Source organism: Temnothorax nylanderi, unplaced genomic scaffold, assembly GCF_030848795.1.
Source record: "Temnothorax nylanderi isolate EJ_2023f unplaced genomic scaffold, tnyl_v1.0 TNYL_tig0020_pilon, whole genome shotgun sequence".
Lineage (NCBI taxonomy): Eukaryota > Metazoa > Arthropoda > Insecta > Hymenoptera > Formicidae > Temnothorax > Temnothorax nylanderi.
In genome coordinates this window covers 166,889-185,182 of record NW_027249082.1, presented here as the reverse complement: position 1 = coordinate 185,182, position 18,294 = coordinate 166,889, and the positions used below count along the sequence as shown (strand labels likewise).

Sequence of the window (18,294 nt, the reverse complement as noted above, 5' to 3'; positions counted from 1 at the left end):
TTTATTATTGTATCGATGTAAAAAGCTTATGTTATAAGCCATAAGCCATTCTCATGTACCAAATAAATGCGTTGTTTTAATACGCACAAAATTAAATATTGTATTTATTAAGATGTTTTTTTTTATAGTATCCAAAAGTTGATAAAGTAAAATATGTCGTAACATGCGTCGTTTTAGTTTAAGAAAAGGGGGAAATCTTGAAGAGAAGAGGATTTTGCAAACTAAATATGTAACACAAATTATTTATAAATACTACATTTACAACTTTTATACCTTGCTATGCATGGGCACATAAAATTTACGATATATACACAATCCTCCTGCATATGTCACAATGCATTGCATTTTAATATTTATGCAAATGTCCCTTTTTTATTACACTACTTACATCAGAAATATTATGCAATGTTTTAATAGTTATATTTTCAAGATTTCAATTTAGTCGGACAATCTTCGTGAAATGTCAAGGTTATCGAGTTATGTTTTATTATCATAAGTGAAGAATTGAGCTATGCATGTGGTACACGTGCTCATAATTATATTATTTATTTATTTTAATTTTTATTGCAATTTTATTTTTTTTGAGGTAATATATTGTCATAGTTTATCTATATTATAAAAATTATGCAGATAAAAAATTCTTGATAAAAACTTTATCTCGCTTTAATATATAAATATATAAAAGCTTGATCAGTTCACGTGAGTCAATCTTAAGACTGCGTTTGATTATAGCTGTTAAGATTATATGCAACTGTTCTTTAACAGTTACAGTTTTAGAAAGTTTGTAAGAAAAAAATTTTCGGCTTCCATGGCATGAGATATCCATGGTAAGACATAAATTTAAAAAAAAAATTTTTTTATTAGCTGTCAGCTCACTAATTCATGTTAGTCATTAGGAAGAATGTAATGTGTAAATTATATTTGATTATTTATGATTTTTTAAATTGTCGAGTTTTTATTCACATTTCCTTGCAAGCATCCGCATTTAGTTCACTTAGCATTGGATGAAAACCCGATATAAAAGTATTATTATTGGACAATTTATGCAACTATTTTATGCCTAGTAGTAATGAATAATAATGTTTCTTCGTAGACGCGATGTTTGTTCAAGGCGATATTGACGTAAAATCAGTCGAGTATTAAGAGGAAAAATGAAAGATTCTGTACTACGTAATGGAATTTAACTGGATGATTCTTTTACATGTTTTCTCGATGTCGATAGGAAATGGTTATTAGATTATTTAAAAATTGTGTATTATAACGTAATCATTTGTTTATAGTTCGTATTCAGGCGAGACCTTGATATTATACTTTATTTAATATATTCTAATTACATATAATTATTCTAAGCGTATTTAAAGGAAAAAGACACATTAAAGATGTATTAAAAGGATTTTTTATTTATGAAAAGAAAATATACAAATAGAAACAATTAACACTTTAATAATATATAACATTGTACATATATAAGAATATAGAGCAAAAATCAGTTCTTTTATTTCCTTCTGCATGTACAAATGTTTCTACATTTTCTATGCTAAGATAACAGGTTTATCATGATTCATTGCATAAATTGAGTATTTACATAACACAGATATAGCTTTCTATCAAGGTATAAATAATTAGTGAAGAGCAAAAGAATATGTAGGAAGTTAATTATTTCGTAGATTGGTAAACTTTGAATACAAGAGCGCGTGTGTGGTTGCGGTTAATATTAACCTCAAAGTAATGTTATACAATGTCACAAGTTCTGTGTCACCATCTATATTTATTTACATACGACACATTTGCTAAAATGTATATTCTTGAATTTTGAAACTACTTTACAGATACTTGCAAAATTAATCATTTTGCTCCAAGCATTGATTTATCAATATATCACTGATAGGGATGATATAGAAATTTATATCAAACAATGATTTAAGTGGTATAAAGATTTATGTAAGATAAATACGTTTATTGACTCCCCTCAGGGTTGCAAGGCGTTTTGTAGGGACGTTCCCAACCCTTTATTCAATTCTCATCCAATACTACCCTTCTCCTCTCACTTAACCCTTTGGACCAACGGCTTAACGTCTCTTTCCGAAAGACGGAGCCCAGTTTGCTCCGCACAAGAGCCTATCTTGCACGGAGGGCGCAGCTTTCGGAAAAAACTTTCCATGTTTACATGGCTCTAGTGTGGACTCGAACCTGGTTCCTCAGATTACGAGTCTGGCGCTCTACCACTAGACCACACTGCCGCCTATAAAGATTTATGTGTATTATTATAAAATTTACGGAGAATCTCTTTGACGTAAATTTTATTCAAGGAAGACGGACACATTTACATATATCCCTGTATGGAAAATCTAGGAAAATTAAATTTTATTAATTATATTTTTATTTATCATTTTTCTTCCATTTTCTTGTGTCTTTATCGTATATAATTATGATCTATAAAGAACAAACAATTTTTTGCAATAAAATTATATAGCACTCTGGATATTGATTATTTTTAAATGACAACGGAAGAAGTACGATTGACCGTCATTATGTGTAACAATTAAAAAGAAAAACAGTTTGATTAATAATTAGTTTTATTAGTCTTTTATTAATTTTATTCTTACAATTTTATTTGTAACATTGATATTACAGTACTCTTTGAATAACAGCACAGTATATTCTTTCTACGAAACTGCATGTTTGTAAAATTAGTTACAGGTAAATGTAACATTTATTAGTGCTATATCCGCAAGTTTTTGTTTAAATAGGATATTTTTCCATGTGCTATAAGTGTTAAATATATTTTTATTTAACACAAATTTCATTTTTATTTTTTATCAAAGAAGATGTCTATTACTATAGGTGCGTATTATATATATATATAGATATAATTAATATAATTATCTCCACGGTCTCAGAATGAATCATTATAAATACCAAGAGAGAGGATAAATGCTGATTAAATCAATGCGAAACAGGATACATATATGTATGACCGAACGTTTATATCAGTCTTGATACCTGTCGGTCAACGTGTTAAGATCACGTTACCTAGTGTCTTCTAAGTGTAATACTGTTCCATAGTATAATCTTAAAAAATTTGCAAGAAATATTTCGAAAAATGTTTGCCGCAGCTTTTGCTCTTGCGCTTATAACAGTACATGTTGCAGCGGAAGTACGTAAGTAAATAAGAGATACATATACTTATTTTTATTGCAACACACAATTATAGCGCACAACTCTCTGCATTATACGTAAAAAGAATCATTATACTATTTAAACTGCAAAACTCAGGTAATAAAAAAAAATATGTTTCGATAAAATATTATTTTCGAGTAATTTAGTAATTGATCTTGTTTTACTTGATGTGTAAAACGAGATTTTTGAACAACTAATTTATTCTAATTTGTGAGTATTGCGATAATAATGATTATAACGTATAACATTTTGGTCTCATTCTCATTCGCCGCCCTCACTCTTAAAAGAAACTTTCCATTAATGTAAATTTCTCAAGATTTTAATGTCCTGCTTAACATTGCAATTACAAATAAATTACTATTAACAATTGTGTTTAAAAAATTGCATATTTCTTTGAAGTATATATTTTATCAGTCCTTTTTTATTTTCTATTTTCTATTTTCATTACATTTACAATTTTATAAAAAATTAAAAATATAAACGAAGATAATATACTCTTTTCATAGCATCCTACATTCATGTGTGCGGACGCAGAGACCCGAATCTCGATCAATGCATTTTCAACAACGTCGAAAATTTGAAGGATAAAATCTGCGAAGGAATGCCAGAACTGAATATTCAATCGAACAATCCACTTCTTCTTGATGAATTAGCAATTTTCGATTCAGCCGATAACAAATTATATATTAAGGATACAAAAGTGACGGGGCTGTGCGATTTTGTTGTGAACTACCTTCACCTAGATATCGACAAACTCCATTTTGATGTTGATTTGTTATTCAAACAAATTCAAATAAACGGCACTTATGATCTCAACGTACGTTTATTGGTGCCCATCACCAACACGGCGCAAGTTTATATTACCACAGGTATATAAAATAATTGATTTATTAAAATAAGATAATATTTTAATGATACTTATTTCAACAAAAAAGAGAGATTTAAAATATATATTTTCGTTATATTTCTATTGAAATTGCTAAATTATATATTTTTCAGATAATGTAGGAGCAAAAGTAAGCGCGGACATGAAAATGGTTACCAAAGGCAACCAGAGATATGTGTTTTTTTCAAAGATGACGATAAACCTTGACATCAAAGGATATAATATTGAGTTTTCACATGAAATAGAATTAGGCCAATTGCGCGAAATTATTAGGAATTTCGTAGGCAACAATCAACAGGAGATTATTAGAGGTATTAAGCCGGTTCTGGAAGAGAGTTTCACCAAACGGATTCTCTTGGTTGCCAACAACGTAGTTAAACTCTTTACTTACGAAGAGCTCTTTCCTGATCGGACATAAATCGTCAAAAATTTTGAGATCTATTGTCACGTGATTATTGTCACGTGTTGTTTGTATTGTGATCCATTTGAAGAATAATTAAAACACAAGATTTGTTATAATATTTTAATAACTAACGGCACTTTATACTTTTGCTAAATAACGAAAATGAAGATATAATTGTTATTGATTACTAGCTTAACAATGCAGATTTGTACGAAATAATAATTATTTGTACGTAACAATACATTTAATTAAATAATAACGTTTTTGTCTCAATACCATTTCAGATGTGAACTTGCAAGTATTTTTTATACGGTTTATTTAATACAACAGTAGTTACGAAATTATTATCAAGTAAATATGTAATTAATATGTCAATCTGTTACGTGCACATTCATACGCGTGCATGTACATTATATACATATGTATAAGAGATATATCTCGTAATAATAAAAGAGCTAAAACTAAATTTTGTATTATATTCATAATACAACGTTTAATAAAAAGTTCAAGTAGATTTAATATAAAGCTATAAATAATCTGCGACACAATAAATTTAAGATGAGGATGATTAAAATCAGTCGGTTATTTGTTTCAATAATATGCATTAAAAATGTACATTTTTTATATTATTTTAAATCTAACGTATTCAAAATTATGCCTTTTCTTAAAATGCTAAAAGAAAAATGTATTAAAAGAGTTGTTTTTATTTATTAAAAAAAATGTATCGACAGGACAGAAATTTTTATGACATCAAATATGATAGAAGCAAAGATACAAAATTCTTCTTTTAATTTCAAATGCAAAATTCTGTACTTTTTATGCTGAAATGATAAATTAATATACATTCTTTGCATTGAATATATTTATCCAGTAGAGACAGGATTGCGTCGCAGCATAAATAATTAGTCACGAAGAGCAAAAAGAAGCACTAGTTTTTGCTAATTATCGTAGATTATTGATAAACTTCGTACGTATACAATCGCGACATCATCAGATTTCAAAGAAATCTTACATCTGTTTACATTTGTTGCATATATATAATAATTGCAGAAAAGAGTTTAAATTTTAGTATTCGTATAGATCTTGCAAAGTTTTACAGAAATTTAGGAAACAATTCGTTTGCATTATTTTGTTATTGATACATTATTTTAGATGACATAAAGAGTCTCGTAAAAAGAAAACAATTATACAGAAATATCTTTAATATAAACCATATTTGTTGTAATATTGTTTGACAAAGATAGATTATAAATACAGATCATATATACATGAAGAACCTAAAAAAAATTTAATTTATAGAATTACTTTTCTGCTTTCTCTTTATACATACAATTTTTATCTTTATATACAATTTTTTTAAAGAAAAATAGATTCAATTTTTCACTAAATTTAATTTCACTCAATGCAATTTTTTTTTTAGTACTGCTATACTTCTCAAGTTATATATTTTTTTAAAATTGCTTATTCGCAAAATTAATTGAATATGCTACTTTTATTAATACTTAAATTTTTATTTCGACACAATATTTACTTACATTGCTGTGTCAATTATGTTTTTTGAATTAATAAAAAGCTTATTTCCTATGAAAGAAGATGTTAATTTATACGCATTTGACATGAGCATGACCATGATCTTTGTGTGAATCATTGCCTTAGAGAGAAAAAGAAAGAAAAAGAGACTATTAAATCAATGTAAAGAGGATATGTACAATGTATATATAAGCTTGATCAATTGCATAGGTCTGTCTTGATATACGTTCGTCGTGCATCTGTGTAATATTACAATTCTAGAAAGTATTACTTCGCAATAGGAAGCACTTTGGTTTAAAACATGTTTGCTGCTATTTTTGTCTTTGCACTTATAACAACGTATGCTGCAGCGGAAATACGTGAGTAAATGAGAGGTTAGTATTTATCTATATCATCGCGCGCATATGATTCATTTCATACTAACCGTGCAGATTGTCGTAATTCTTAAACCGGAATACTCTTGATCCGCAACTAGGAAATTCGAATAAATTAATAAAACATTTGTCGAATTAGGTAATTAATGTAAAAGATTTAAACAATTCTAAGTTGTGGTAAACATTAACAATAATTATAATGTATTTACATTGGCAATGCAAACTGCGTACCTAGCATTATGGATGTAGACAGTAATAATGTGAAGGACATATGCGTGTGAAAACTACGGACGAAAAGAAGCCGTTCCCATTATAGTCCTTGTATTTAATCAAAGCAACAGTAACGATGGTATTGACTTCGACAGGAATTCCTTGTCGAGCGTTTATTCACATATTTTATGGAATGGCATGTACGAGTACGTGAGAATGTTTTATAATGAATTTCCGCAATATGACAATTTGTCTTACAGACTTGGCTTGCTGCGAGCGTGTCGCTTATGACAGGTTTGTTAGCATTAGCAAGTTTAAAAGATACGGAATTATATTCTAATATTTAAATTGTACAATAAACATGTTAAATAAAAGTTCTACAACGATATTTAGGGGGAATCTCTTATTATTATTTATTTTATTATTAATTGTGCAACTCTCATAAACCATTACTTCATATAAATTTTTTCCTTTCTTCTTATTGTCTTTCTATCGTCCGTCATCTTTCTTTCTTTTTCATTTTCTTTTTCTTTCCTTTCTCTCTCTTTTCTAACGCTATTAAAATAGGCTTTGTATATTGAATTGTTAAAAAGATTTAATATTGACGTGAAATTAATGCTGTTTGATATTAATGTTATACCGAAAAAAATTAAATCCATTAATTATATTACAAAATGCACATTATTTTGAAGTATAATTTATTCTTCTTTTATTTATTCTTATACCACTGATAATCTTGTGTAAAAATGTCACTTAAATAAAATGTTTACACTTTACAGCCTCCTACATTCATGTGTGCAGCCGCAGAGACCCGAATCTCGATCAATGCATCATAAAGTAACATTGATAATTTGAAAGATAAACTTTGCGAAGGAATTCCAGAATTGAGCGTTCCGCCAGGCAATCCATATACTTTTGACGAACTACTCGTCTCCGATGCGCCTAACACCAAGATATACATTAGAGATGCGAAAATAATGGGAATGTGTGATTTTGTCGCCCTCCTTCACACGATCTCGACAGACTCCACTTCGATATTGAACTCTTATTCAAACGGACTCAAGTGAACATCACTTATGATTTCAACATATGTTTACTGGTGCCCATCTCTTATAAAAGATTGGTTTATATTACTATAGGTATGTAAATAGAGAGAGAGAGAGAGAGAGAGAGAGAGAGAGAGAGAGAGAGAGAGAGAGAGAGAGAGAGAGAGAGAGAGAGAGAGAGAAGGAGGGAGAGAGAGAGAGAAAGAGAATCGATGACGTCAATGTTATACGACAAAAAGATACTTTAGATAAAACATTTTAAAACCTTTATTTATATTTTTATTGAATTTACTAAATTGTGTGGCTTGCAGATAATATAGAAGCAAAAATCGACATGGACATGAAACTGGCAACTAAGGACAGCAAAACATATGCATACATATCGAAGTTGAAGATTAATATCGACCCCAAGAACTATAATGCCGAATTTGATTTGAACAAAAAGGAATTAGGATAATTCTATGAAATTGTTAAGAATTTTGTAGGCAATCAGGAAGAGATTATTAAAATTCTTAAATCGGTTTTAGAAGAAACGATCTCCAAACGGATCATCTTGATATGGTTCTAATGATGTGGTAAAACACTTTACTTACGAAGAATTTTTCCCTGATCGAACATAAACCGTCCAAAACATTGAACATCTATTGATCATTGATCATTTCGTTCTTTTGTGATCTATTTAAAGAATAACTGGTTCAATATTTGTTATAATATTTAAAAAAACTGACGAGATTTTATTTTTGTAAGAATAAAAACAGACATACAATAAAGGAGGAAATGTTGAAAAGGCTAAAAATAAAATATTGTTTCATGATATTATATCATCTTTAATAATTGCGATAAAAGAAGTTTAAATAGATATGTTATAATAACCGCTCTTGATTTAGTTTCACTTTAGTTCTAAATATTCATAAATGTTTTACCAACAATAAATAGAATATAATACGATGAAAAGTGTTTCTTGTAACAATATGGAATACACATGCGTTACATAACCGTTATGCAATTCATCATCCGCAGTAAATTGAAAAAAAGACGATCTGATGCAGATATGGTAATGTTTAATCTCTTAGCTCTACACTTGTGATTATTCTTATGATTCGTTGTTCACGAGTACGCTTATTTGCCATTGAATTTACTCAGCTTTATTGGAAAGGACATTGCTGCAGCGTGTTTAATTACCAGGTTCCTGTTGCGTTAGAACTGTAATTTTGAAATATATGTATATAAAAATACAAAAGAATCTGATTTATTTCAATTGCTATATGTATTGCTATGCTATTTGTGATTACGAAGAATTTATTTGTCACAACTCGTTATTATATTATTATTGTTGTACTGAGATGCAATAAATTTGTTATAAAGAAAACAAAATTGAATATAGCATCTTTAAACAAATTTGATTTATAGATATTACATCTATAAATTTAAAGTGCCAAGTTATTTTTATTGAAAAATTTGAATAGCATGTTTTCTTATTTTGGTTTTAGCGGTTTAAGGACGTTCTCCGGTCCTTATACTAGAGAAAATCGATTTTCTTAGGATTTTCTTGAAACTGTGAATATACGTTAATTTAGGTGTGCTTTATGCGTGGTATAAATTTCAGTACCTCTTCCGGTATAAAAAATAAAGATACTGAGCCTCAAAGTTTCAAAAAAAAAAATTTAAATTTAACTTTTTTTTAGTTTTGGCATTTTTTCCTTATAGAACTCGACGAGAGGAGCAACTTTGGTCCTCTTGGCCAACCTCGTATCTCTTACCGTTTGGCCTGGAAAACCTTTTCATTAGTAAAAGTTGAAACTTTGAGGCTCAGTATCTTTATTTTTTATACCGGAAGAGGTACTGAAATTTATACCACGCATAAAGCACACCTAAATTAACGTATATTCACAGTTTCAAGAAAATCCTAAGAAAATCGATTTTCTCTAGTATAAGGACCGGAGAACGTCCTTAAAAGCGGTGATTTCAGTCTAATCGACAAACAACGAAATATGAATGTTTGATAATTCATGGATTACTTATTATTTACATAATACGTTAAACGTAGTTTACATTGTATACGTAGATGTAGATTATTATATTTTATGCATAAACACTCAATCCTGGGTTGAACTTACTTTTCGCTGACAAGTACGGAATGCGGAATTAAATCTGCACAGAAAAGTATGATGTTTACTGTGTGTCGATAAATATGTTTTCACAGTGATATTTTTATTCAGTGCTATTAACCGCGTCGCGTCAACAACGAAAGAAATGGAATTGGAATTAAAGCAACGAGAAGAGATTTTACTACTTAATATCATATGTTACCAAATTTGCAAAGAAGTATTTATAATTTCGTCAATAAAAGTATTCCTTAATTTTCTAATTCTAAGTGCTTGTCAGTGACTTATCTCTGTTCTACGTTTGATAATGATAATAACGAATTTATAAAAATTATACATTTTGACAATTTTTATTATTAATTCTTCGTGATCACATTTATCTACAGTTTTATAATGGTCACACCGAGGTTAAAACGACCGCGGCGACTTTAATCGGCTGTCGTATTTACAGTTTTCATTACTTTGACTTGAAAAAATTACTGAATTTTCTTGAAATGTTGTAAAACCCTGCCGCAATATTAATTTTGTTAATTATTTAATATTAGCATATTGAAAAAAAAAAATTGTAAAAGTTAAGCTCGGAGTTAGTGTAATTCTGCTTTGCAAAATTTTTGAAGTTATGCTAATCCCATAAGTGACCACGAAGGGTTAAAATAATAATAATAAAATTCTCTCAAAATTTTTTCAAAATCTGCTAGTATTTAAAAGTAAATTTTTTTTTGCATTATTCTGAAATTTTCTAAAAGTGCTATTATTTTTTACAAATATTAGCATTTCACAAATACTCGGTTACACTTAAATTTTATTTCGTTCCTCTTCAATTAATAACTAAGTAGGTGTTTTATAAATTTTGTAAAATTTAACAATAAATTCCAGTCTCATCGACAATAATTTCTGTAATCGTTAATTATTAACATTTTTTGGTAGTAAGCTTATAAAAAATACTTATCTTATTTAATTAATCTATATCATAACATTTATAATCAAAATAAGTGAGAAAGTATTTGCTTGTTAAATGTGAACTGTTTGCAAAGTAAAATATAGATAATATTTTAATAATCGTATATTAGATGTTGTAATACATACATCATCGAACACATCAAATTTGCTTCCACTTTACGTATTACTGTAATCATAGTCTGCAAAAAATTATTTAATTATTTCAGGTGTCTATTTGTTCTTTTTTATATTGCTCAATTTCTAAAGGATTTGAGATAAAAATCGAAATATTAATATAGTAACTATTATAATCAATGTATATAAATAACTTCATTAGCATTTACGTGAGCACATTATTTTCTTGCTTTATCATCATTTTATCTTGACGCAATTTCACATGCAACGTTTTTTTATGCTAATATGTTACACGCTTGTGTTTTCAAAAGCGCGTTAGAAATCTCGTAAAGAGAGTTATTTAATTAAATTATTAAACAGAGCTAAACTTGGAATATTTTAATCTAATTTGCTTCTTTTCTAATTATTGATAAAAGAAGTCAACAAATAATGTCGATAAGATTAACAGTATTCTTTAAAACTATTATCATAATACATTAATACGTTAATTTGCTAATTGCTAATATAAAAAAACTTTCTGTAAATAACATTTTATTTTTTGTTTTCACGGAATGCTTCTAAGAATTCTTTACAAATTTCCGCATTTAATCCATTTAACGTTGAACACCAATGTCACGTCTGACGATAGTAGATGTGTCATTAAATAATTTATACAACTTCCTCGTATCCTCGCAGCTAAATTGCTCCGATAAACATCGTTGCTTAGTAGATGTGGTATTACAAAAAAATGGCATGCCAAGTATTCAATGGGAAAATGAAAGATTTTAAAACGATATCTAATGGAGGTTTAATCGCGGAATCTGTTTACATATGCAATATCTTCTATTTTAGTACTGTATTAATATTTTTAGCATCTATTTTTTAGATTGTATACTATGTCTCAAGGACATTACACTGTAGGATAGGATTCTGAATTAAATGAAGTAGAATATTTGCTTTTCGCCAAATGTCAAGGTCGATCAACGATTTTAAAATCACACTCGACTACTACGATTGATCATTGATAAATGTAGAAGTCAATTACGCTATTATTACGCTACTAATTACATTTATAGGTTATCTGATATCAATTTTTATAGCTTAACTAATATTAATTTTTATTGTTTCTTGGACTTAATTTATATAGAAACGGCATAGACTATGTCAATCGGCTAACGATATTAGTAAGTTAATTATTATTAGTAAATTCTAATTTTTATAATCAAATACTTATTATTTAGTCTTTTATTTCAATTAAAATTTATATAATTGATTAATTAACTTAATTCTGTATTAAAATTATGCGGATGATTATTTGAAGAGTAAAATTAATCTTCAATTCTTTATCAAGAAAATATTTATGAAAATTTATATGTTAATACTGCTTTTTTTTAAATTTTTGCGTCCAGAAAATACAAAATTGATACATTGATTTGATTTTATCGAGAAATACTCTAGAATGTTGTTGAGTATACACAGAAATTATAACAACTTTACAAAAGAAATGTAGATCACATTTCCAGCATAATGGGCTTTTTCGAATAATAATTTAGAAGATATTATACATATATATTTAAAGAATATATCTATTTTTCGCAAAACATAATAAGTATTCTAAGTTTATTTTTGAATAAGTGTATATACAAATAAATGTAAAAAGGCTAAACTTAGATGAAAGTTTCATGATGTTATATCTTCAATAATGATTTTTTTAACAAGGATATACAATACATTACTAATATAGCATCAAAATTAAATAGTATACTATTTATTATATTTTATGTCATTAACCTGTAGAGAACGAAAAAGTCTATTTTTAGACTTGAAACTGTTTATACACTAAAATATAAAGTTTTTTTTATCGCTATAAGTTCCGTAGTTACGGCAATCTAAGGTAAACAAGTGAGATTGGCCAATTACGAGAACTGAAGCGATTTATACTTTTATTTTCTTAGAACTCATTTGTAAAACCTTTAGATATTATGTCCCCTCTACCTTTACCTTTATTATTTTTCTACTCTGCCTTTACATTCCAGTTAAGGCTTTAATCAACATTTACCTCAACGGCATAAACTCTATTCAATTAACAGTTGCATTTTTTAGCTTTAAATTTCAAAATATGTTTTTATAACAAAATTTTGCAAAAAATATTTCTATATTTCTTATTTGAAACTAAATATTGATAATAATTCTTTTTAAATTTACAATCACATGAATGTTTTACGAATTCTTTCTATTTTTGGTTAACGTTCCAGACGGGAAATCTATTTTTAGGCTCCACGGGAGTCGCTTATTTTTCGTACAATAACACACACATGAAAGTTATAAATAAAAATAATAAAAAGTCATGAAAAAACCTGCCCGTCCTCTAAAAGTTAATGACGACCACGTATCACAAATAATTAGTTACGAAGAATAGAAGAATAGTTTTCTTTTGCTAATTACTTTGTGATCCATAAATAGAAAACTATGTTTCAGCAGAAATACGTGAGTAAAAAAGAAAAATATATATATAATGTGTATATGTGTTGTGTCTTTATCATGAATCACAATTCTTTCTCTATCACGGAAAAAAGGATTAGCTATGCAATTATATGTAATTATTATACATAAAAGAAATCTTGCACACGGCACATGCTGTACGTTTCACTATCCATATACTTTATCATTAATAAAAGTTAAACAATATTAAATTATTAATTATGCTTCCAGAATTTACCATAAAAGTGTCGATGTGGTTAATTGATAAATTATGTATAATGTAGATAATTTTAAAATGTCTATCTTCATATAATTATATAATTTCTATATAATATCTCAAAAAAATATCATAGCTATTAATATTTAAGTTTTCTTATAAAAACTGTTATTGCATAACTGTAGACAGCAATGTTTATATTATTCTTTCGTAGAACCTGTATATTTATTTGAAATAAGATGTCCAAATAATTTTTTTACATTTTAAATATTAAGTGTCTTATTTGCATACTTTGCGTTATTTATTAACGAACTAAAGTAATATTTTATAATTGCTTAAATATCGTTAATATTTCATTTTGGACAAAAGTTTATTTATACTCCGGTAAGAAATGCAGACAAGCTATTGTTGACGTAAACCTTGTTTGTTCCAACATCATGCCAACATCGTCATAAGTCTAGAGTATGGGCGTATAAAAAAATTAGAATCTGTTATTTAAATTTTCTTTAATTGATTTTAATTATAATCAAAGAAACCTTCAGACCGGTTATAATTACGAGTAAAAGAATCTTACTTGTTACGTAATTGCACTATATATGGAGGGGTTAAAGCCATAGTGGTGTAAGTCACTTTTTTTAACCTATCGAGTTAAGTTCATAGATGCAGTCTACACATGCAGATATGTTGAAAAAAGAAGAAAAAAAAAGTGGTCAAAAAAATTGACTTACACCACTATGGTTTTAACCCCTCCATATATATGTATATATATACACAAGTTTTTGCTCATCTGTTGATTTTTGCTCTATTTAAATATTTAGATAAATCTAATACTTTCCAAGGACATTTGTCTGTCGGAGTTGTCTCAACATTGAAAAAATTCCTACTGCTATTTTTAAAAAATGAAAAAATGGACAGTTAAATATATGATATTTGTTTTTCTGTTATCTTTTATCAATAATTAATTAAGAGAAATTATAGAATTAAATTAAACATATCGTGAAATTATACAAACACAATTCTCTTATTCTGAAAAAATTAATTGATTTATTCTGTTATTAATTTTGCTTTTGCAATTCTGTTTTAATACACGGTATTAAATTAAATTATTACGGTACTACTTGTATTCTTTTCATAATTGGGTTTTTACAAAATAAATTTAATGTACATGCAACATTTATATAAGTTTTATTATATTAATATATTTATTCATGCTGCATATGCTAAATAGATATTTCTTTCAATAAATAACTTGTGTTTTATTCCGTAAAAAAAATATTCTGTTATTTTATTTATTAACTAAAATTTGTTTTTTTGGCGCGAACACAAATATGATCATGGATTTGTGAGTCATGAATACCGAACGAGAACGAGACTCGTAGTGCTTAGCAAAGCGCTATGTGAACGAGGATACGTATATATAAGCTTCATCGATATACGCGAATTAGTCTTTATACCTATTCGCTGTATAGCTGTTCGGATCGCTCCGCAGAGTGTAATTTTAGAAAGTATTACTACGTGAAAAATTTTGGTTTGGAAAATGTTTGCTTTTGTTTTTGCTTTTGCGCTTATAGCAGGAAACTATGTTTTAGCAGAAATACGTGAGTAAAAAAGAAAAATATATATATAATGTGTATGTGTTGTGTCTTTATCATGAATCACAATTCTTTCTCTATCACAAAGAAATGGATTAGCTATTATAACAAATTTAATCGTAAAATATGGATAACTAACACTTTTTTCAGCGAGAGCTATATTTTTTGCGGCGAGAGCTATAATTTAGTAATAATTTGCATAATTTTGCTAATATTGCTAAATTATAGCTCTCGCTGCAAAAAATGTTAGTTATATCCATATTTTACGTTAGTTATCTAAATTTGCTACAGTAGCTAATTCTTTTCTTTTTTCGTAATATTATTGATAAATGAATTGCACAATTTGCAGCGCAAATATCAGATCACGACGAGGACGTTAATAAAATGTTATTTCTCAAGTTAAATTATTCATTCTGTTGTGTAAAGACGTATCTTTGCAATTTGTATGGACATTGCGATAATATTAATTATAAGGTATAATGCAATAGCGCAGTGGTAATGCAAGCTGCATGCTTGGCATTCGCCGGGTCGTGAACATGGATTAGATAGCAATAACATGAGCGCGCATTGGAAAAAATGCTTACGAAAAGAAGCTGTGTTCCAGTCTTCGAGCACTTAATTAAAGTGACGGGGGTAGCCAATATTATCCTTCGACAAGGATTTCTCGTTGGACATTTCCTCGCGCGTTTTATGATACGGCACATATATCTAAAAGAGAACGTCTTATAAAGAATTTCTGCAACGCGACAACATATTTCGTATACTCGACTTGTTGTGCAGTCGCTTGTAACAGATTCGCGTTTGTATAGTCTCAAAAGTGCAGGGTACCTATATTCTAACGCGACAGTTGTACAATATAAATATTATAAGTAAAGATTCTATGGAGATACTTAGGAATTTTTTATTATCAATTATTTTGTTATTAAATAAAAAAATTGTGGATAATTACCTCACGTATGCTGTGATTTAATTTAAAGTTTTACATTATATTGTATCTCTCAAGATTTATTAACGTTGTTTGATATTAACATAATTAAAATCACGAACTGTACCTGTCATATAAAAATTGTACATTTCTTCGTAGTCTATTTTATCGTCTACAATTTAGCAAAGGTGATTTATATCCTTTACAGCCTCCTACATTCACGTGTGCAACGGAAGAGATCCAAAACTTGATCAATGCATTTTGGAAAACATCGACAATATAAAAGATAAGATCTGCGAAGGGATCCCGGAATTGGACCTTGAGCCGAACGATCCATTCCTTCTTGACAGACTAGTCATTTCTGATAACCCTAATTCCAAAATAGCTATCAGAGATGCAAAAGTGTCAGGACTTTGCGATTTTGTCATAAAATACCTTCGTACAGATCTCGACAAACTCCACTTCGATGTTGAGCTCTTATTCAGGCAGATCCAAATGAATGCCACATATGATTTCGACATACGTTTATTGATCCCCATTGTACAACAGGGACCGGTTTATATGACTACAGGTACGTAGAATGATCAATAGTGCAATAAAATACGACACAAGATTAAAAATATATGTTTTAACATAACAATTTAAAACTCGATACTTTTTTTATCATAATTACTAATCTGAATTTTACAGATAATGTAGAAGCAAAAGTAAACATGGACATGAAAATAGTAACGAAAGGTGGCAAAAGATATGTGTACATGTCAAAGATGAAGATAAATCTCGACATCAAAGGATACGACGCTGAATACGGACTGGATAATACGGAATTGAGCCGACTGAACCAAGTTATTAGCAATTTCATAGGCAACAATCAACAGGAGGTTATTAATGCCTTCAAGCCGGCAATTGAAGAAGCAGTAGTCAAACGAATTCTCTCGCTTTCCAACAATATAGTTAAACACTTTACGTTCGAGGAGCTCTTCCCCGATCGAGCATAAATCGCCTAAGTTTTTGATATCCATTGTCACAAAATTATTTCGTTTATCTCATAATCCACTTAAAGAATATTTAAAAAACTTATAACATTTTCAATTTAAATTTTAAATGCTCTGTGTATTATTTTGAACATGATGCTTATGAGGATTTTATATCGCAATATTTGATATAATAGTTACAAAATTATTAGAAGGCATACAAATATGTAGAACATAAAATTGTGACAATGTATTCTCTTATATGTGTATCTTTATATTTATGTCTTACAATATATCTATATATTCTACATATGTGTCAATCGTCTCCTGTATACTGTGTATCTCTTATTTATCTAATTTATAACTTTCTTATTACCCATCATGCATTAACGACGTAAATGTATTTACATATGAGGTCAAGGTTATGGTCAAAGCCCGAAACACGGGCCATCCTAGGATTGACTAATCAATTCTGCCGCACGGCCGCGTCTTAGTCTTAGTCAAAGTTTTGTAGTAGTTTGCTGACATGTGTGTATAGGAGGCAGTACACAAATAGGCGGGGAAGCCTGCGGCGAAGCCCTTCCCCGCATAAAAAACTAATCTAATTACGAGAAACTGCTTTAATCAAGAACGCTGGGATATTCCACAGGATTGACCAGTCATTCCGCAGAATTGACCGGTCAATCCTAGGAATGCCGCGTTTCGGGCTTTGACCATAACACATACATGAAAATATCTTTTAAAAAATTTATACTAAAAAAAACAAGTTACTTTCAGATAATACACACGAAATTAAATATTGCATGGGTTATAGTGTATTTTGTAATATTGGAGAAAAACTGCTTCAAATAATTAAGTATTGTGTTTATGTAATTGTTTAGTAAACAATTTTAAACTGAATCTGATATCTAATAATAAATCATTTTTAATTATAAATTTGAAGTATACTCACTTGTTATGATTTTACAGTTGAGTGCATGTAGTTAAGATATTAATCCATATCTTATACAATAATTAGCAATTAATGCATAAATTGAGTATTCTAGTTCTGTGTGCGGTAAAATTGAAAGAAAAATAAATCTATCATAAATAATATCATAATATCATAATCTATCATAAATCTATCATATTTAATGCATTTTACAATTTTTTTTAAATATTTCTTATTACGCTCGTCTCTTTTGTTGAATTTATTCTAATGTTTTACATAAAGCTTGTTTCTATCATATGTCCCTCTGTCAGACTTCTGTGCCTTAGAACATAATTTGAAGTATGCCAGAAATTGATTTTCTAATAACATTGTATTATATTACTTACT

The 18,294-nt window shown here is 28.5% G+C and overlaps 2 protein-coding genes and 1 pseudogene across 2 annotated transcripts; all 3 read left to right on the top strand.

The window, feature by feature from the left end:
* Positions 1–2,979: 2,979 nt before the first annotated feature.
* LOC139769092 (protein takeout-like) lies at positions 2,980–4,935 on the top strand. The gene is made up of 3 exons (XM_071699854.1): positions 2,980–3,161; positions 3,687–4,049; positions 4,180–4,935. The coding sequence occupies exons 1-3, from the start codon at positions 3,104–3,106 to the stop codon at positions 4,482–4,484; spliced, it is 726 nt and encodes a 241-aa protein (XP_071555955.1). The 5' UTR covers positions 2,980–3,103; the 3' UTR covers positions 4,485–4,935.
* A 143-nt stretch (positions 4,936–5,078) lies between these two features.
* LOC139769095 (uncharacterized) lies at positions 5,079–8,872 on the top strand (annotated as a pseudogene).
* A 6,065-nt stretch (positions 8,873–14,937) lies between these two features.
* LOC139769089 (protein takeout-like) lies at positions 14,938–17,286 on the top strand. The gene is made up of 3 exons (XM_071699851.1): positions 14,938–15,083; positions 16,211–16,573; positions 16,693–17,286. Exons 1-3 carry the CDS (start codon positions 15,023–15,025, stop codon positions 16,998–17,000), a joined length of 732 nt encoding a protein of 243 aa, XP_071555952.1. The 5' UTR covers positions 14,938–15,022; the 3' UTR covers positions 17,001–17,286.
* The last annotated feature ends 1,008 nt before the right edge of the window (positions 17,287–18,294 follow it).

Excerpts from the sequence above, each read along its gene's own strand:
- LOC139769092 (XM_071699854.1), top strand. The coding sequence starts at position 3,104 with ATGTTTGCCGCAGCTTTTGCTCTTGCGCTTATAACAGTACATGTTGCA. Across the intron at positions 3,162-3,686 it reads ACATGTTGCAGCGGAAGTAC|CATCCTACATTCATGTGTGC; the intron begins GTAAGTAAATAA and ends CTCTTTTCATAG. Across the intron at positions 4,050-4,179 it reads GCAAGTTTATATTACCACAG|ATAATGTAGGAGCAAAAGTA; the intron begins GTATATAAAATA and ends TATATTTTTCAG.
- LOC139769089 (XM_071699851.1), top strand. The coding sequence starts at position 15,023 with ATGTTTGCTTTTGTTTTTGCTTTTGCGCTTATAGCAGGAAACTATGTT. Across the intron at positions 15,084-16,210 it reads CTATGTTTTAGCAGAAATAC|CCTCCTACATTCACGTGTGC; the intron begins GTGAGTAAAAAA and ends TATCCTTTACAG. Across the intron at positions 16,574-16,692 it reads ACCGGTTTATATGACTACAG|ATAATGTAGAAGCAAAAGTA; the intron begins GTACGTAGAATG and ends TGAATTTTACAG.